The 17,066-nt window shown below is 40.6% G+C and overlaps 1 protein-coding gene across 1 annotated transcript; it reads left to right on the forward strand.

The window, feature by feature from the left end:
- The first annotated feature begins 2,029 nt into the window (after positions 1–2,029).
- On the forward strand, positions 2,030–4,094 carry LOC122053495 (laccase-25-like). Its single transcript, XM_042615550.1, has 5 exons — positions 2,030–2,193; positions 2,258–2,499; positions 2,576–2,707; positions 2,798–3,763; positions 3,847–4,094. Exons 2-5 carry the CDS (start codon positions 2,304–2,306, stop codon positions 3,975–3,977), a joined length of 1,425 nt encoding a protein of 474 aa, XP_042471484.1. The 5' UTR covers positions 2,030–2,193; positions 2,258–2,303; the 3' UTR covers positions 3,978–4,094.
- The last annotated feature ends 12,972 nt before the right edge of the window (positions 4,095–17,066 follow it).

A 17,066-nucleotide genomic window follows, 5' to 3' on the forward strand; every position in this document is an offset into this window, starting at 1 on the left:
TATATTTTGGATAAAAGTCTCGGTGAGAATGTTAATAGATTGAGATTGGTCCACTCACATGAACAATTATCTCTATTTATTAAGTATAAATAGAGATAAGACCGTTATTTATGGGACAACTTATGTAGTTTTGAATAAAGACATACTCATAAGTTAATGTCGCTTTAATAATTATATCAAGATGAGATCATTTATGTGTTTATAATGATCGAATAAATGAACTCACTATTTACTGAATCTGCTTAAGGCCAAATTGAAATTCATATGTTGGATTTATGATTAGACATTAGGTATGTCTTGATCAAAATCTGTACGATTTTAGATTTTAAGAAAAACATGCACTTTTTTTTGTAAAGAAAAAAATATCATAGCATGTGATTCATACCATGTGTTATAATGACAATAAGAGTAGTAGAAGAATGAATCTCTGCTTTTCTACTATGTGAAATCCTTGAGATTATAAGGTTAATCTCAATCTTACCCTAAGTAACTATTTATCTGTCTACTTGAAGTTTCAATCAGTGCCTGCTACTTTAGTATGCTTCCTATTGGTTATGGATGATTCGGTCTATACAGGATCTAGGAAAACTACTAATTAAAATGAATATATTCTAACTAAAAAAGAAAATTAAAATTGATTTACATCTCTGACATTTATTCACTGGTCGATCAGTTACATTTTTTGTTGAATATTTAAAATGTGATTATGAATAATTGTATTGATTGGAGACGTTGAATATGCTCTCGACATAATATTTATTATGAAGGATTAGAGATGTTCATATTGATGTAAATAATATAATCTAAGGTAAAGGCAAGTTATTTATGTCTTTGATTCGATTGATAGAACAACTAAGTTAATTGTAACAACTTTCTTAGTAGTAATTACTTAGTGTGCTTGTTATCGCACGAATCATTTTCTTTAAAATATGAATAGAATGTTCTTACATAGTCTTTATAACTAAATAATCTTTATGGATTTATTAACTTGGATGAGTAAGAGATGTTGGAATTAAGAAGGTGAAAGAGCACCTCTTTCCCTTCATCTTCCAACCTTTTTACCTTCCTCCATTAATGGAGGCAGGGGAAGAGTCATCTTCCTCTTCCTCTTATAACAGGGGCATCCGAGGCAATTGGTGAAAGGGTGACGTGCGATAAAGAGAGAACACTAAGAGCAAACAGAACATCTTGATTCGTACAACTGTGAAAAACTTTTCGATTTATTTATGATCGTTCTTCCAACGACTGATTCTTCTTAATCTTCTTCTCCAAACACTGTAAGTTTTCGTTTCGTACGAATTTATCTTACTGTCAACATAACTTGCTTCTTGATCTCCCATGTTAAGAGAACGTATAAAGATTTATCTGGATTGTTCGAACTAATGCAAAGAATAAGTTCAAACTTTCTATTGCAACCAATCTTCTTACTCTGGTACCATATAGAAAATTCACAAATATACAAAATAGAGAAAAAGAGTTTTACAAGCTTTCTGTCATAAAAGAAAAGAGAAATTCTCGACGGTTCTAAAGAGGAATAAGACCGTCATTTTATAAGCCGTGGGACGATTAATTAGTCATTAATTAGTCGTTGTCAACCAACTAAGTACAGGCAGTGTCTCAATCTCTCAATTGGGATGATAGAACGTGGGTCCCATCATCCCAATTGAGAGGTTGGGACACAAATCAATTATGGGCTGAGTAGGCAGTGAATAAGACTGAATTGTCAGATAATTAATGGCTGATAAACTAACTAGCCACGTCGATTTCCAGATTATGTTTTTTTTTCCCTTAAAAAAACTTAGAAATTGATGACAGCAACACCATTGAGGGCTGAGGCTCGCCGGAAGCCATGAACTGCGGCGCCCAAATCCTGCTGCTCGCGGCTGCTCTTCTTTGCGCTCTGCTCGCAGCAGATTCAGCAGTCGTGGAGCGCACTTTCCATGTAAGTAAACAGAATCTACCTTTGATTTCTTTTCTTGCTCTGTGAATCTGAACCAAATGATCGATAGTAATTAATGACATTGAATTTGACTTGGAACAGATCAGAAACTTGACCGTCAGCCCGCTGTGCGAGAGGAGGGTCATAACCGCAGTGAACGGAAAGCTGCCCGGTCCGACCATCAGGGCCCGAGAAGGCGACACGCTACTCGTGCACGTCGTCAACCACTCGCCATACAACATAACCATTCACTGGTGCGTGCAATCCAGCGAAGAAGACGACGACGCTTTTGCTTTTATTTACATGGTGCATGCGCAGGCACGGAGTCTTACAGAAGCAGAGCGGGTGGGCGGACGGGCCGAGCATGATCACGCAGTGCCCGATTCGACCCGGCGGCAGCTACGACTACAGGTTCAACGTGAGCGGGCAGGAAGGCACGCTGTGGTGGCACGCCCACGCCTCTTTCCTCCGCGCCACCGTCCACGGCGCGCTCATCATCCGCCCCAGAAACCACTCCTTCCCATTCCGCAAGCCGTACCGGCAAGTCCCCATACTGCTCGGTGCGTTACACTCCGAAAAGCTCGATCGTCTTCTAGTTCTTGTCCTATTTTGGTAGGATGGCATGGGTGATTGCAGGCGAGTGGTGGAACGCCGACATGGTAGACGTGGAAAAGCAGGCGTTCTTGACCGGCGACGGCACCGACAACATTTCCGACGCCTTCACGATCAATGGCAAGCCCGGCCACTTGTACACCCGATGCAAGAATCGTAAGCACGGATTGATATTAAATCACTTCCTCCGAACTCTTTGGATTGAGGCATGGTGATTGATCCTTTTTTTTTTTTGTTCTTCAATAGGCATGTACAAACTTGAGGTGGTTGCCGGAAAGATCTACCTACTTCGCATCATCAACTCCGCAGTCAACTGTGAGCTCTTCTTCAAGATCGCCGGCCACACCTTCACCGTGGTCGCCGTCGATGCCAGCTATACCAAGCCCTACGGCACCGACGTGGTGGTGATTGCGCCGGGCCAAACGGTCGATGCCTTGATTGTCACGGACTCTCCCTCTTCGCGCTACTACATGGCCGCTCGGCCCTACTTCGGCTCTCTCAACGGCCCGCCCAGCTTCGACAACACCACGGCCACGGCCATCATGCGCTACAAGGACGCTGACGACGCGCCTCCGCTGATGCCACGCATGCCGGCGCTCAACGACACCTCCACCGCCCACCGGTTCTACACCAACTTAACCGGCCTTAGGAGGCCAGGGGAACCCGCCGTCCCCCTGGAGGTGGAGGAGCACATGTTCGTGACCGTCGGCCTGGGGGTGCTGGCCTGCGATCCAGCCCAGGTGGCGTGCAACGGGAGCCGAGGGACGCTGGGAGCCGGCATGAACAACGTCTCTTTCCGGTTCCCCACCTCCATGTCGCTGCTGGAAGCTCACTTCAGTGGCTTCCACGAAGCAGAGTACCAATCAGACTTCCCAGACCACCCTCCGGCGATGTTCGACTTCACGAACAACAGCTTGAACACTGATCCCCGCCTCAACCCACTCCTCCACACGCAGAGGGGAACCAAGGTGAAGAAAGTGAAGTACAACGCGACGGTGGAGATGGTGCTGCAGAACACCGCCATTATCGGCATAGACAACCACCCCCTGCACCTTCATGGCTTCAACTTCTTCGTGCTCGCGCAAGGCTTCGGAAATTACAATGCCACGACGGCGAGAAGTCGATACAATTTGGTGGATCCACAAGTGAGGAACACAATTGCTGTACCTGCCGGAGGATGGGCTGTCATTCGATTTGTGGCCAACAATCCAGGTAAATTCAACTAACGTAACTACGTATATCTTCATGATATATAGTACTCCATATCGATTAAGCTTAATTTCCTGTGTTTGTAGGAGTGTGGATTATGCACTGCCATTTGGAGCAACACGTGCCATTAGGTTTAGCAACAGTTTTTGTAGTAGAAGATGGAACCACGCCGGACTCAGTTCTTCCTCCACCTCCTCCGGACTTCCCTGCTTGTTAAGAGTAGTTAAAGGAGAACTAAGAGCTTGCATTGTATGCCTTGTGGATGACGTGCCAAATAGAATGAGCTCTCTCATATGGTGGGGTGGGAGCGAGCTCTTTTCTTTTTATTAAAGTTTGGAATTGATAGTTTGATGGTTTGAAATTGACGTTTTGATGGTTTAAAATGGTTGATTTGATGGTTTAGAACAATTGTTTTAACAATTTTTTAAGAGTGTGTTTGATTCAAATTATTTTTTAAGAGTGTGTTTGGTTCAAATTATCATGTATAATTTTAGTTATGCTATTATCAAGTAATCACATAATTAAAATTATGGGAATTAGTTCAACCTAGGTAATGTAACAAAAATTTATTTGTTTGAAGATTTTAATGAATAACCTGTTTTAATATTTTACTATATTATTCTTAGTTATAAAACCAACTCTCTTTCTATATATATATATATATATATATATATATATATACTCTATGTTTTTTTTTATTTTTCACAATTTTTTTTTATTTTTATGTGTATTTTTAAAAAATTTTAAATTTTTTTAACGGTTTTTTTTTTACATTTTTTTCTATTTTCTATGTTTTTTATTTTTTATATATTTTTTTATTTTTTTTACATCTTTTATTATTTTTTATATTTTTAAATTTGTTAATTTTTAAATTTTTTTCTATTTTTATGTGTATTTTTATTTTTTTTTATGTTTTTTCTATTTTTTATTTTTTATGTTTTTTCTATTTTTTTTAGTTTTTTATTATGTTTTTTCTTTATATTTTTCTTTTTTATCACATTTTTCTCTTATTCGAGGGTATTTTGGATAAAAAAATGTCGTTAACCACGAAATCAAGAAAATCTCAGTTTTCCGAGGTTTTCCGATTCCGGGTTGCATGTTCCTTTTACTGACATGTCGGATATAGAACATTACTCAAGATCATCGATTACCTAAATCAAATATGATTTTCGTTGATAATCTTGGATGGATAATCAAGATTATCAAGGATAACTCTCAACCAAACGTACCCTAAAGGTTGACCCTTAATGAACTGTCCAAAATGATTACTGTTCATGATTTACCATGGTTTAAGATTATTATATTAAAAAAATTATAAATTCATTAAAAAAAAAGAATTACATTTATTTAAGTTAACTATGTATCCTCTTAGGCTATAAGAAAATCAAAGCTTATGTAGTTCTCTTACCTTTTTACCATTTTACCCTATGAAGTGACATTATTCAATTTTATTTCCCGTTGTCATAGTATTTGTTTCTTCAATATCAACTTCTTTGAGGTCGTTTGAAAGTTACATTCCTTGGATTCTTTTTTTTTTTTTTGGCTCTAGTCCGATTATCGAGTAATGTTTGGGCTTCCAATAAATTAGAAGACAAAGTCAATTCTCATTCATCTAATATGTTATCGCCAATACTAAATATTTGTTCTAGAACAACTTTTGACACTAAACAAGCTCAAATTTCTTAGCAATTATGGAGAGGATGTGAAAACTTTAAGCTTTATATGACCATCATTTTAGGATATCAAATTCTGCTTCATTAAAATAAAAAAAAAGTTGAAAAATAATTTTCAAATTCCAATGTAGAACTTGAGGATCTTCGTGGATGTTTCGTTTATACTTTTAATAAATTTTATATATTTGTAAGTTTTAAATTACTACTTCTAGCTTTTTTGTATTTCAAAAATATTAGTTTGTATTTCATATTTTATACTATATTTTTTATAAATATCATATAAATAATTTTTAATATATATACAATATTATTAGATCAGGAGAAGAAAAATCTTTAAATGAAATTAAAGTGTCGTAATAAAAACCTAATATTTCTAGTAAACTAATTTATATGTAATATCTAAAGTAAATCCAACTAAATAAATTTTAGAAATATAAAAACAAAAATTCTTCTCATTTCGCTTTCATTGCTAATACCTAGAGATAAAAATTCTTTGATATTATTTCCATTTAAAACAAATACTACACAAAGAAAAAAACATTTCCTAAAACTAGATGAGAGTAAAATAATAAAAATCAAAAAGTTGTTCGGGAGCATGCTCAATAGTACAAGTAGCTTTACATTTTATATCATACTTATTATGTGTAACCACTGCAAGGAAGCATGCTCAATAGTTTCAGGAAATCGGATGGATTCCAAGGCCAACTAGTTGGTGTTAACTCTTGACATAGGGATCTAGGAGGGTCCAGACAACCATGTAGGGTCCAGATGATCGGGAGACGATGTTATCAACAATCCAAGCAAGTCGACCAAGATGAAGTTTAACCTCTGCCTAGGTGACCGGAGGGTGTATTGGCGACCGAAGAGCTTCGTTAACGTTATCTTACGGATAAAAGTTATATCCATGTCAGCACTTGTACAGACGACCAGGATGGCTCCAAGCGATCGGGGGAGCCCTATATAAGGAGTTTCGAGATAAAGCTTCAAGACAATTCATCTACATAGAATCCACTCTTGTTCTTGTGCTCTCAATACTCCTTCGTCTTCTATGCTATGACTCACGTTTCATTTTTGTTTGACAACACCTAGAGTAACATTGATATTTGTTTTAGTGTTGTCTTATTTGCTTTATTACTTTTAAACTTTTTTAGAATCTTTTTCAATAAGGTTTCTCCACTTAAGAGAAATTAAATATAAGAATCATATTTTATAACTGTTGCATGTCTATTGTCTATACTTTTAGTTTGATTGATCAATTAATATGTTTAAACTATTAACTAAATCAGTTGCATGTTATTAACATCTTTGTTTTACTTGATTGAATTAATCTAAGTTTAATTTATTTCCGTTATACTTACTCAGATTAATTCAACTGCTTTAATTACTATATGCTCATTTTTTAAATTCTTTACGCTATTCACCAGCAATCTCCTTATATTCTCAAACATCAAAACTAAATCCCGACTCAAGCATCACGTCAAACTTTCAAACTTCATCAAGTGATTCAAATAATGTTCCTCCTCGTCACATACTTCCCTTAAGTGACATATATGCACTATGCCCACCAATAACAACTCGACATCCCCTTCCATGAGCTCTAGTGGTCTCTTCAAAGTCTATTAAACCAACTTATTTTACATAAACAAATAAGGATCCAAATTGGCCTAGTGCAAATAGCTACATAATTTGATGCACTTCTTGGCAATGGAACATGGAGCATAGATCCGCGCACTCCCTTCATGAATGTTGTGGATTCTAAATGGATATTCTGTCTTAAGCATTGAGATGATGGTTTTCTTGAACGACACAAAGCTCGACTTGCAACCAAATGATTTAGTCAACAACCATATATTAACTTCAATGACACTTTCAACCCAATCATCAAATTAAAATTACATCTGTGAAGCTATTGTTATCAATAGATATTAGTCTTGTATGACAATTAGACATTTTAAATGTGTTTCTTCATAGTCATCTTGAGGAAATTGTATTTATAGAGCAACCACCTGGGTTCATTCATCTATAATTTTCATCTCATGTTTGCAAACTCAAGAAATCATTATATAGCCTTCGGCAAGCTCTTCATGCACGGTTTCATCGATTATCTAATTAGTTATAAGCTCAAGGATTTTTTGGGTTAAAAACTGACTCGTCTTTGTTCCACAAATATAATGATGGAGCTATGATATTTTTTCTTATTTATGTGAATGACATCCTAATAACCGGCAATGATTACAAGGGTATCACAACTTTATTAAGCATTCTTGATCCAGATGTAGTTTAGGGCATGAGGGGAATTAAGGAGAGGGAATGGGGCATTTTCATCATTTTGGAGGATAAGGCTTTAGGGTTTTTTGTGCTTATAAACATTGTTCACGGAAAGAGAAAGGGGGCAAGGTTCGTTGGGAGCAGCCGCCGCCAACCTGAGCAGGGATGGGGGCAGCTTCTCCCCTCTCGCTCCTCGTCGGCGCCGGTCACCACTCTTTTCCTCTCCTCCTCGCAACGCCGACCGCAACCCTCCTTCTTCTTTCTCCTCACGGCATCGCCCGACAGACCTGGTGGACGGCGATGAGGGGCACTACCCCCGCTATCACCAACACGCGTCATTGCCGCCAATGCACGCCACTGCCCTCAACGGGCACTGATTCTGCCTCCGGCGACTACAGCTGCCGCTTCCTGCGGCCACCACCAGCACGCGCCGCTGCCGCCAGCGCGCACCGCCGTCCCCTACAGGCACCGCCTCAGCCTCTTGAGGCCATCGCCACCACCATCGCAGCCGACTCCAAGGGTTGTCATTGTCGCCGACAGCGGCTGTCGCCGCCTCCGCCGGCCCCTGTAAAATACCGAACAAAATAATAATTAAATAAAAAGGTTATTTGACAAATAATCTTATGGGTTTTTTCAAGAATTTTTAGAATTTTTTTTGGGATTTAATCGGAGCTTGTATGACGTATTTAGAGGGGATCTGTTAATTGGGCTGCGAGAAAGTTTCGTTGGAATACCTAAAAGTAGAAATTGATTAAGGAATTAACTTAGCTTTAATTAAACTAACCCTAAGTTATAAAAGGAAACCTAAGTTTTCGAATTGATTAATCGATTCCGATTATTAATCCCTATTCTTCCTCCTTGTCGCCGAACTCCTCCTTCCCTCTCTTCCTCGCGCGCGCGCACCCCAACAGCCGCCGGCTCTCCTCCTCTCCCTCTCGTGATCCTGCTGTTCCACCCATCGCCGTCGTGCGCGATCATCAGCCGCGACCGCTCCTTCGCGCCGACCGCCTGTAGCCGCGGGTCATCGCCAGAGAAGAAGACGTCGTTCCCTCCTTCGTCGTCCCCTTCTCCCCAGGTCCACCATCGACCTCTCTTCTATCCCGCAAGCAACAGCCGGCGATCTTCCTCATGCAAGCACCACAGCTGCGGCCCTTCTCCTCGCTCGAGCACCACCAGCAGCCGCCGACCTCCTCTCTTCGCGCTGTGCCCTAATTGATCCGGCAGGTATTCTCCCCTATGTCTATATGAGATCCGTGAGGTATGGGTTAGGTATTTAGGTGAGTCTCGCAGTTTACTACTACTGATTTGAGGCATTTGTAATCGAGTTTGGTGTTGCCCTATTTCCCCCGTTTGGTTCGAGTTCTGGACAAGATTCTTGTGAATTCGTTTGGGATTGGAGAGATGATGTTTGCTTTTCTATTGCCTTCGGGATTGTAGTATGATATTGGTAGACTAAGATCGAGGGAAGATGTTGTTGCTCCTCTTCATGGCTTCCTGAATTTCGGTACATGTTCTGGGTAGATTAAGCTTTAAATGGTTGGTGATTTTGTTCCTTTGGTAGCTTCCAAATTCTCGATAGATTATGTGGTGGATTTATCTTGATGATTGGTGTTTTATTTCTCCCTAATCCTTCCATGAATTTTCGGCATATTAGTTGATAGGTTTGGCTTCAATGGATAAATTGTGATGATTGTAGTTCTTCTCCTGTAGAGTTTTTTGAATTCTTTGCACAGTTCTGGTGGAATGGATTTGATCAATACCTGTCTAGATTCTTTCTTTAGTTTTCGGAAGTTAGGGACATTGCTAGAGGATTAGCTTATTAAGAGTTTGGGTTATTTTCTGATAGTATTGTCGAAAATTAGCTGTGTGATCATTCTTGGATCAGGGTTGAAGGGTAGATGAATTTGGTGCTACATGTTAGTTTTTTTTTATTCACCAATAGTTCCCCGTAGGACAAGTTAGAACGATTGGGTTTGGGTTTAGCTAGTTGTGGTTTATGCAATTAGATAAACTGTACATTATGTGATTTACAGGACTGTAATTTGAGATGAGCACTTCGACGTGGAGATTGTTTAGCTCAGCCTACATTTAAGGCGGGTACTTCTTGCTTTGTTTTCTTTTAGTACTTTGACCTTAGTGCATGAATTATTTTAGATAAGGACTATTTACCTTGACTCCACTCTTACTTTCCTGCGCTTGATACTTCCACGCAATCTTTGAGAAATTCGTTCCATATCTATACAGTCTCTTGTTGTTGTCCATGATCAGTAGAAGATACTAGATACCATGTTTGTATGCTTTGATTGTTGCTTATTTATGTACGGTATTGAGCATGCTGGCTTCATGTAGCATACCTGTTTCTGCTTATATATATATGATGACTGTTGCATTGTTCGCATCCTATCATGGTATATATGTCAACGACCAATTCTCCCTTGCGGTCGAAAGAGTCGTTAAAAAGGGGCCCCATCCTCGGCCACTCGAGAGAGTGGTAGCTGGAGTCGATGCCGCTTGTCTTGTCGTGCCGTACTCGGCCACTCGTGTGAGTGGTAGCTGGAGTACGAGCAGCAGGGACCCCGTCGCAGATGTAGCTAGTTAGCTACTATGCAACTGTCCCCTCGGCCACTCGTGTGAGTGGTAGCTGGAGTGGTGTACAGTCTGTCACTGACCCGACCTCTCGATCATACAGGGGTCATGGTGCAGAGAGGTGGGCGGGAGTGACCATCCGTGCATACGCTGTTGTTATTATATTTGCTTTGGCTGCTATTGACTATATATGCTGTTATTGCTTACTTACTGATATTGTTCACATATGCTGATATGCTTACTTGTGTTGAGACATATTCTCATTGTAGATGTTTAGTCATTGGAAATTTGTATATACCTTGCATATTACCTCTGTAGTATGAGCAGTACTGTAGCAGATTAGTACCAGTTCTGACCTACTATACCTAGCCTAGGATATGGTTTCAGGTATGAGCATTTATTTTGGTTCTATTGTAGTATCCGTTATTCCTCTTATGAGATTGTATTCCTTCTGTCATTCTCTATTAGTTTATTATGTTCATGCACTATCTCTTTCCTTACCCGCTGAGTTCCAATACTCACCACCCCACAAAATGGTTTTCTTTCGCCAGGTAATAGATAGATGAGTCATGGATGCTTGGAGAGATGTCGACTGCCAGTCCTGGGTCCTACGTCACACTCGAGGATAGTTTTCGTTTTGGTTTTGTTATCGTTTGGGGTGGTATGTTGATTTTGTGTATTTTGTTTTCAATAAGTCGCTATGAATTTTGGGTCAAGTCTGTGATGGCAGGTATTTTTGTTAGTGTCGTTGTTGGTTTTACGTTCATATCGTTTTATGTCTTCCGCTGCTGTGTGTTTATTCATTTATGTCCAGCCGGGTAGGCTGTGTATATTAACTGCGTGGTTATGTGATATTTCTATTTTGCATATATATTCCAGCCGAGTGTGGCTGAGGTATATTTTGTTTGTAGTAATGCTTTCAGATTGTCACCCGTACAGGGGAGATGCTGTCGAAATTTATTCGGACAGGGACTCCTCTGGGGCGTGACAATTTAGTGGTATCAGAGCAGGTATACGATGTCTGTTTGTTTTTCGAATTACGATTTTTGAGTTAATCTGATACCAATTTTATGGTATCAGAGTAGTTTTGATCTTGTTTCGATTTATGATTATTTTCGAGTTAATCTGATATAAATTTTATGGTATCAGAGCATGGTTCGAGTCAAATGCTGTGTTTTGTGTTTTGAAATTTCGATCTTGTTTCGATTTATGATTTTCAGTGTTTCGATTATTTTGTTTTCCCTTTGTAAGTTGATCCCTCGATGTGACTCTCGAGTTGTGAGACCAGGCAGCGGCAGGACATCTCCAAGGTATAGGAGGTATGTTTGTATACCGTTATCATACATATTTATTAATACTTGGCTAGTTGGTAATACCATGTGTACTTCATACATCGTTATTAGAACTTGTTGAGTTTTTTGTACTAGGTGTACCTAATTAGTTATTTATACCATATGTGACGTCTTGGGTCCTCAATTGATTCAAAGCTCATTCTCAACCACGTGGTTTAGCTTCTCATCTAGCACTGGGCCTATTCCTTCTATGAGTCTTCTGTGTAGTGTTAATCCTCCTAGCTCTCAAGTAGTTGTTCAAGCTCTTTTGTTGATGGAATACTAGGCCTTAGACCTTGGTTTTACTAGTAGATACTTCAATAGAGCCTTGAGCCTTAGTTGCTCCCCATGAATGACAGTGTGTAACTTGATGGTGGTCAGAACTTCTATTATTGGAATTTGTGTGACTTTATAGATGGCATACAATTCAGCCAGTGTTCAAAAGATTCTTATACATTTTAGGTTTCATCAACTCCGTCTAGAATTAACAAGCACCTGCTTTTCTAGCTATTTGAGAATAGTTTCTGAAACTGAAGCAAAGACCCTTAGCATGTCTTCTATCTATTTGGTAAGTGTTGGCAAGTGTAGGTGTGAGGTTGTGGATTGAACTGTGATTATAGTTGTGGATCCCTGGGAACCTATGACTTCTAATTTCAGAGGCACACTAGACGGCCAAATTCCTCATATCATGTGAGCAATGTTTTACCTTCACTTACTCTTGTTGGTGAAGTAAAAGTTTAATGACAAAGAAGCCTACCTCCTGGTTTGCCATCAATGGTTCAATGTAAGCAATAAGGCTTTAAAACTTGCATAGGTATTTAATTTGCTGAGTGTGTGCTCTTGTTGGAGCTTGTTCAATTTTTGGAATTCCTATCCCTATCCATTGGTTTAAAATAGTTGTCAGTGGCAACGCTTCTTAAATTGTGCCTGGGTTAGTTCAAATAAATCTTTTTCAATTTTCAAAAATTATACATGTGCATCTGCTTCTAGGTGGTTGGAGGCAATATTTATCTTTTCAACCTTGTGGATCCTTTGATGTTTAAATAAGTGGTCACACCTTGATGTCCTGGTTCTTTTACTCCATAATTAAAGTCACACCTTCGGGTTTAGAATTGTGCACCTTCCCTTGCAATGTCCATAAGGGGAGAGATCCCTAGGATAAGTTTTCCAGACCTGGGGTTGTTCACTCCATCTTAGTTTACCATTGTCCTTCCAGGACTTTTGATCCTTTGGTGTCATATAGATTGTTCAAAATGGTCAATTGATACTTCAGACGTGCCAAGCATGCAGAATTCAAGCAGCAACCTTTATTCATCTTTAGTTGGACAATTTTTGTCGATGTTCCCTCCTTCGATTGACTAAGGTTACAAACCATTTCTGTAATCTCTCAAGACTATCATGTCTCCGCATCTACCACCTTGTCGATGCTCCGTACTCTAGAGTGCGATATTAAGTTCAGAGATAGTTGACATACCATAGTTGACTAGACAATAATGTGGGAGTAGCAGGAGCAGGGTGGACCCATAACCCACAGAAGCATCTTTTTCGGTTAAGGATTTGATCATGACACTATGATGGACTAGTGTATGAGTATGTTGCTTGGTTGTTATCCTTGGATGAGGATCCCTGAGTTGAGTAGTAAATTTGGGGACCAAATTTTTTATTAGTGGGGGAGAATGTAAAATACCGAACAAAATAATAATTAAATAAAAAGGTTATTTGACAAATAATCTTATGGGATTTTTCAAGAATTTTTAGAAATTTTTTTAGGATTTAATCGGAGCTTGTATGACGTATTTAGAGGGGATCTGTTAATTGGGCTGCGAGAAAGTCTTGTTGGAATACCTAAAAGTAGGAATTGATTAAGGAATTAACTTAGCTTTAATTAAACTAACCCTAAGTTATAAAAGGAAACCTAAGTTTTCCAATTGATTAATCGATTCCGATTATTAATCCCTATTCTTCCTCCTTGTCGCCGAACTCCTCCTTCCCTCTCTTCCTCGCACGCGCGCACCCCAACAGTCGCCGGCTCTCCTCCTCTCCCTCTCGTGATCCTACTGTTCCACCCATCGCCGCCGTGCGCGATCATCAGCCGCGACCGCTCCTTCGCGCCGATCGCCTGCAGTCGCGGGTCATCGCCAGAGAAGAAGACGTCGTTCCCTCCTTCGTCGTCCCCTTCTCCCCAGCCATCGGCCTCTCTTCTATCCCGCAAGCAACAGCCGGCAATCTTCCTCACGCAAGCACCACAGCTGCGGCCCTTCTCCTCGCTCGAGCACCACCAGCAGCCGTCGACCTCCTCTCTTCGCGTTGTGCCCTAATTGATCTGGCAGGTATTCTCCCCTCTGTCTATATGAGATCTGTGAGGTATGGGTTAGGTATTTAGGTGAGTCTCGCAGTTTTCTACTACTGATTTGAGGCATTTGTAATCGAGTTTGGTGTTGCCCTATTTCCCCCGTTTGGTTCGAGTTCTGGACAAGATTCTTGTGAATTCGTTTGGGATTGGAGAGATGATGTTTGCTTTTCTATTGCCTTCGGGATTATAGTATGATATTGGTAGACTAAAATCGAGGGAAGATGTTGTTGCTCCTCTTCATGGCTTCCTGAATTTCGGTACATGTTCTGGGTAGATTAAGCTTTAAATGGTTGGTGATTTTGTTCCTTTGGTAGCTTCCAAATTCTCGATAGATTATGTGGTGGATTTATCTTGATGATTGGTGTTTTATTTCTCCCTAATCCTTCCATGAATTTTCAGCATATTAGTTGATAGGTTTGGCTTCAATGGATAAATTGTGATGATTGTAGTTCTTGTCCTGTAGAGTTTTTTGAATTCTTTGCACAGTTCTAGTGGAATGGATTTGATCAATACCTGTCTAGATTCTTTCTTTTGTTTTCGGAAGTTAGGGACATTGCTAGAGGATTAGCTTATTAAGAGTTTGGGTTATTTTCTGATAGTATTGTCGAAAATTAGTTGTGTGATCATTCTTGGATCAGGGTTGAAGGGTAGATGAATTTGGTGCTACATGTTAGTTTTTTTTATTCACCAATAGTTCCCCGTAGGACAAGTTAGAACGGTTGGGTTTGGGTTTAGCTAGTTGTGGTTTATGCAATTAGTTAAACTGTACATTATGTGATTTACAGGACTGTAATTCGAGACGAGCACTTCGATGTGGAGATTGTTTAGCTCAGTCTACATTTAAGGCGGGTACTTCTTGCTTTGTTTTCTTTTAGTACTTTGACCTTAGTGCATGAATTATTTTAGATAAGGACTATTTACCTTGACTCCACTCTTACTTTCCTGTGCTTAATACTTCCACGCAATCTTTGAGAAATTCGTTCCATATCTATACAGTCTCTTGTTGTTGTCCATGATCAGTAGCAGATACTAGATACCATGTTTGTATGCTTTGATTGTTACTTATTTATGTATGGTATTGAGCATGCTGGCTTCATGTAGCATACCTCTTTCTGCTTATATATATATGATGACTGTTGCATTGTTCGCATCCTGTCATGGTATACATGTCAACGACCAATTCTCCCTTGCGGTCGAGAAAGTCGTTAAAAAGGGGTCGCATCCTCGGCCACTCGAGAGAGTGGTAGCTAGAGTCGATGCCGCTTGTCCTGTCATGTCGTACTCGGCCATTCGTGTGAGTGGTAGATGGAGTATGAGCAGCAGGGACCCCGTCGCAGATGTAGCTAGTTAGCTGCTATGCAACTGTCCCCTCGGCCACTCGTGTGAGTGGTAGCTGGAGTGGTGTACAGTCTGTCACTGACCCGACCTCTCGATCATAGAGGGGTCATGGTGCAGAGACGTGGGCAGGAGTGATCATCCGTGCATACGCTGTTGTTATTATATTTGCTTTGGCTGCTGCTGACTATATATGCTGTTATTCCTTACTTACTGATATTGTTCACATATGCTGATATGCTTACTTGTGTTGAGACATATTCTCATTGTAGATGTTTAGTCATTGAAATTTTGTATATACCTTGCATATTACCTCTGTAGTATGAGCAGTACTGTAGCAGATTAGTACCAGTTCCGACCTACTATACCTAGCCTAGGATATGGTTTCAGGTATGAGCATTTATTTTGGTTCTATTGTAGTATCTGCTATTCCTCTTATGAGATTGTATTCCTTCTGTCATTCTCTATTAGTTTATTATGTTCATGCACTATCTCTTTCCTTACCCGCTGAGTTCCAATACTCACCACCCCACAAAATGATTTTCTTTCGCCAGGTAACAGATAGATGAGTCATGAATGCTTGGAGAGATGTTGACTGCCAGTCCTGGGTCCTACGTCACACTCGAGGATAGTTTTCGTTTTGGTTTTGTTATCGTTTGGGGTGGTATGTTGATTTTGTGTATTTTGTTTTCAATAAGTCGCTATGAATTTTGGGTCAAGTCTGTGATGGCAGGTATTTTTGTTAGTATCGTTGTTGGTTTTACGTTCGTATCGTTTTATGTCTTCCGCTGCTGTGTGCTTATTCATTTATGTCCAGCCGGGTAAGCTGTGTATATTAACTGCGTGGTTATGTTATTTCTATTTTGCATATATATTCAGCCGAGTGTGGCTGAGGTATATTTTGTATGTAGTAATGCTTTCAGATTGTCACCCATACAGGGGAGATGTTGCCGAAATTTCTTCGGATAGGGACTCCTCTGGGGCGTGACAACCCCAGCGCCCGATGCCACCTCCAGCCGCCGACTACGCCTCCTACCACCACCACAGTCGTCCCTAGAGGGCGCCACCGTCGTCACCCTCCAAGCAGTCGTTGTCTGAGGCCTCAGGTATCGTACTATGCCTATATTCCGATCTGCGAGCCGAGAGTGTGTTCGACCTTCGTGCCGCTATTGTACCCTGACCCGCGAGCCGAGGGAGTGTTCGACCTTCGTGCCACTGTTGTATGTCGGCTTGCAAGCCGAGGCTGTAGTCAGACCGTGCGTTGCCTTGCGGATCCATATCGCGCCCGGCTTCGAGCCACCGAAGCCAGCTACTCGCCTGGTGGACATTTATCTACTATTCAGGGTCACGACAACTCGATTAACTCACCCACCTATCTGAGGGCGCCCCCCGAGGCCAGGGTATGTCATCGCCTCGAGCACCGGGGTACCAGAGACCGGGGCAACCCGGTCACTGGATACAGGCACTGTTGACCAGAAGACTTCGGACGACTTGGTCAACGCAGGAGATAGCTCATCAGCCGGGTCATGGGGATGCAGTCAACCTTCCAGACACGTCATTTCGGCAGGTCCGTCTTCTCAGCTTACCGACAGGATCAATTTGGTGTCGTCTATGGGAACGCATCTGATCTGGAACGTGAAGATGGACGATGTCGGAAAATTCTACCATCCTCATGACCTTAGTCAGTTTTTGCATTATTTTTCTCTTTCAGTTATATGATTTGCCCTTGTTCCTCGGTCAAGGACTTCCGTGCCAGTGTC

Source organism: Zingiber officinale, chromosome 3A (assembly GCF_018446385.1).
Source record: "Zingiber officinale cultivar Zhangliang chromosome 3A, Zo_v1.1, whole genome shotgun sequence".
NCBI lineage: Eukaryota > Viridiplantae > Streptophyta > Magnoliopsida > Zingiberales > Zingiberaceae > Zingiber > Zingiber officinale.

Bases quoted from the DNA above. Each gene is read 5' to 3' on its own strand.
- LOC122053495 (XM_042615550.1), top strand. From the start codon at position 2,304: ATGATCACGCAGTGCCCGATTCGACCCGGCGGCAGCTACGACTACAGG. The intron at 2,708-2,797 runs GTAAGCACGGAT...GTTCTTCAATAG, and splicing joins GTACACCCGATGCAAGAATC to GCATGTACAAACTTGAGGTG. The intron at 3,764-3,846 runs GTAAATTCAACT...CTGTGTTTGTAG, and splicing joins ATTTGTGGCCAACAATCCAG to GAGTGTGGATTATGCACTGC.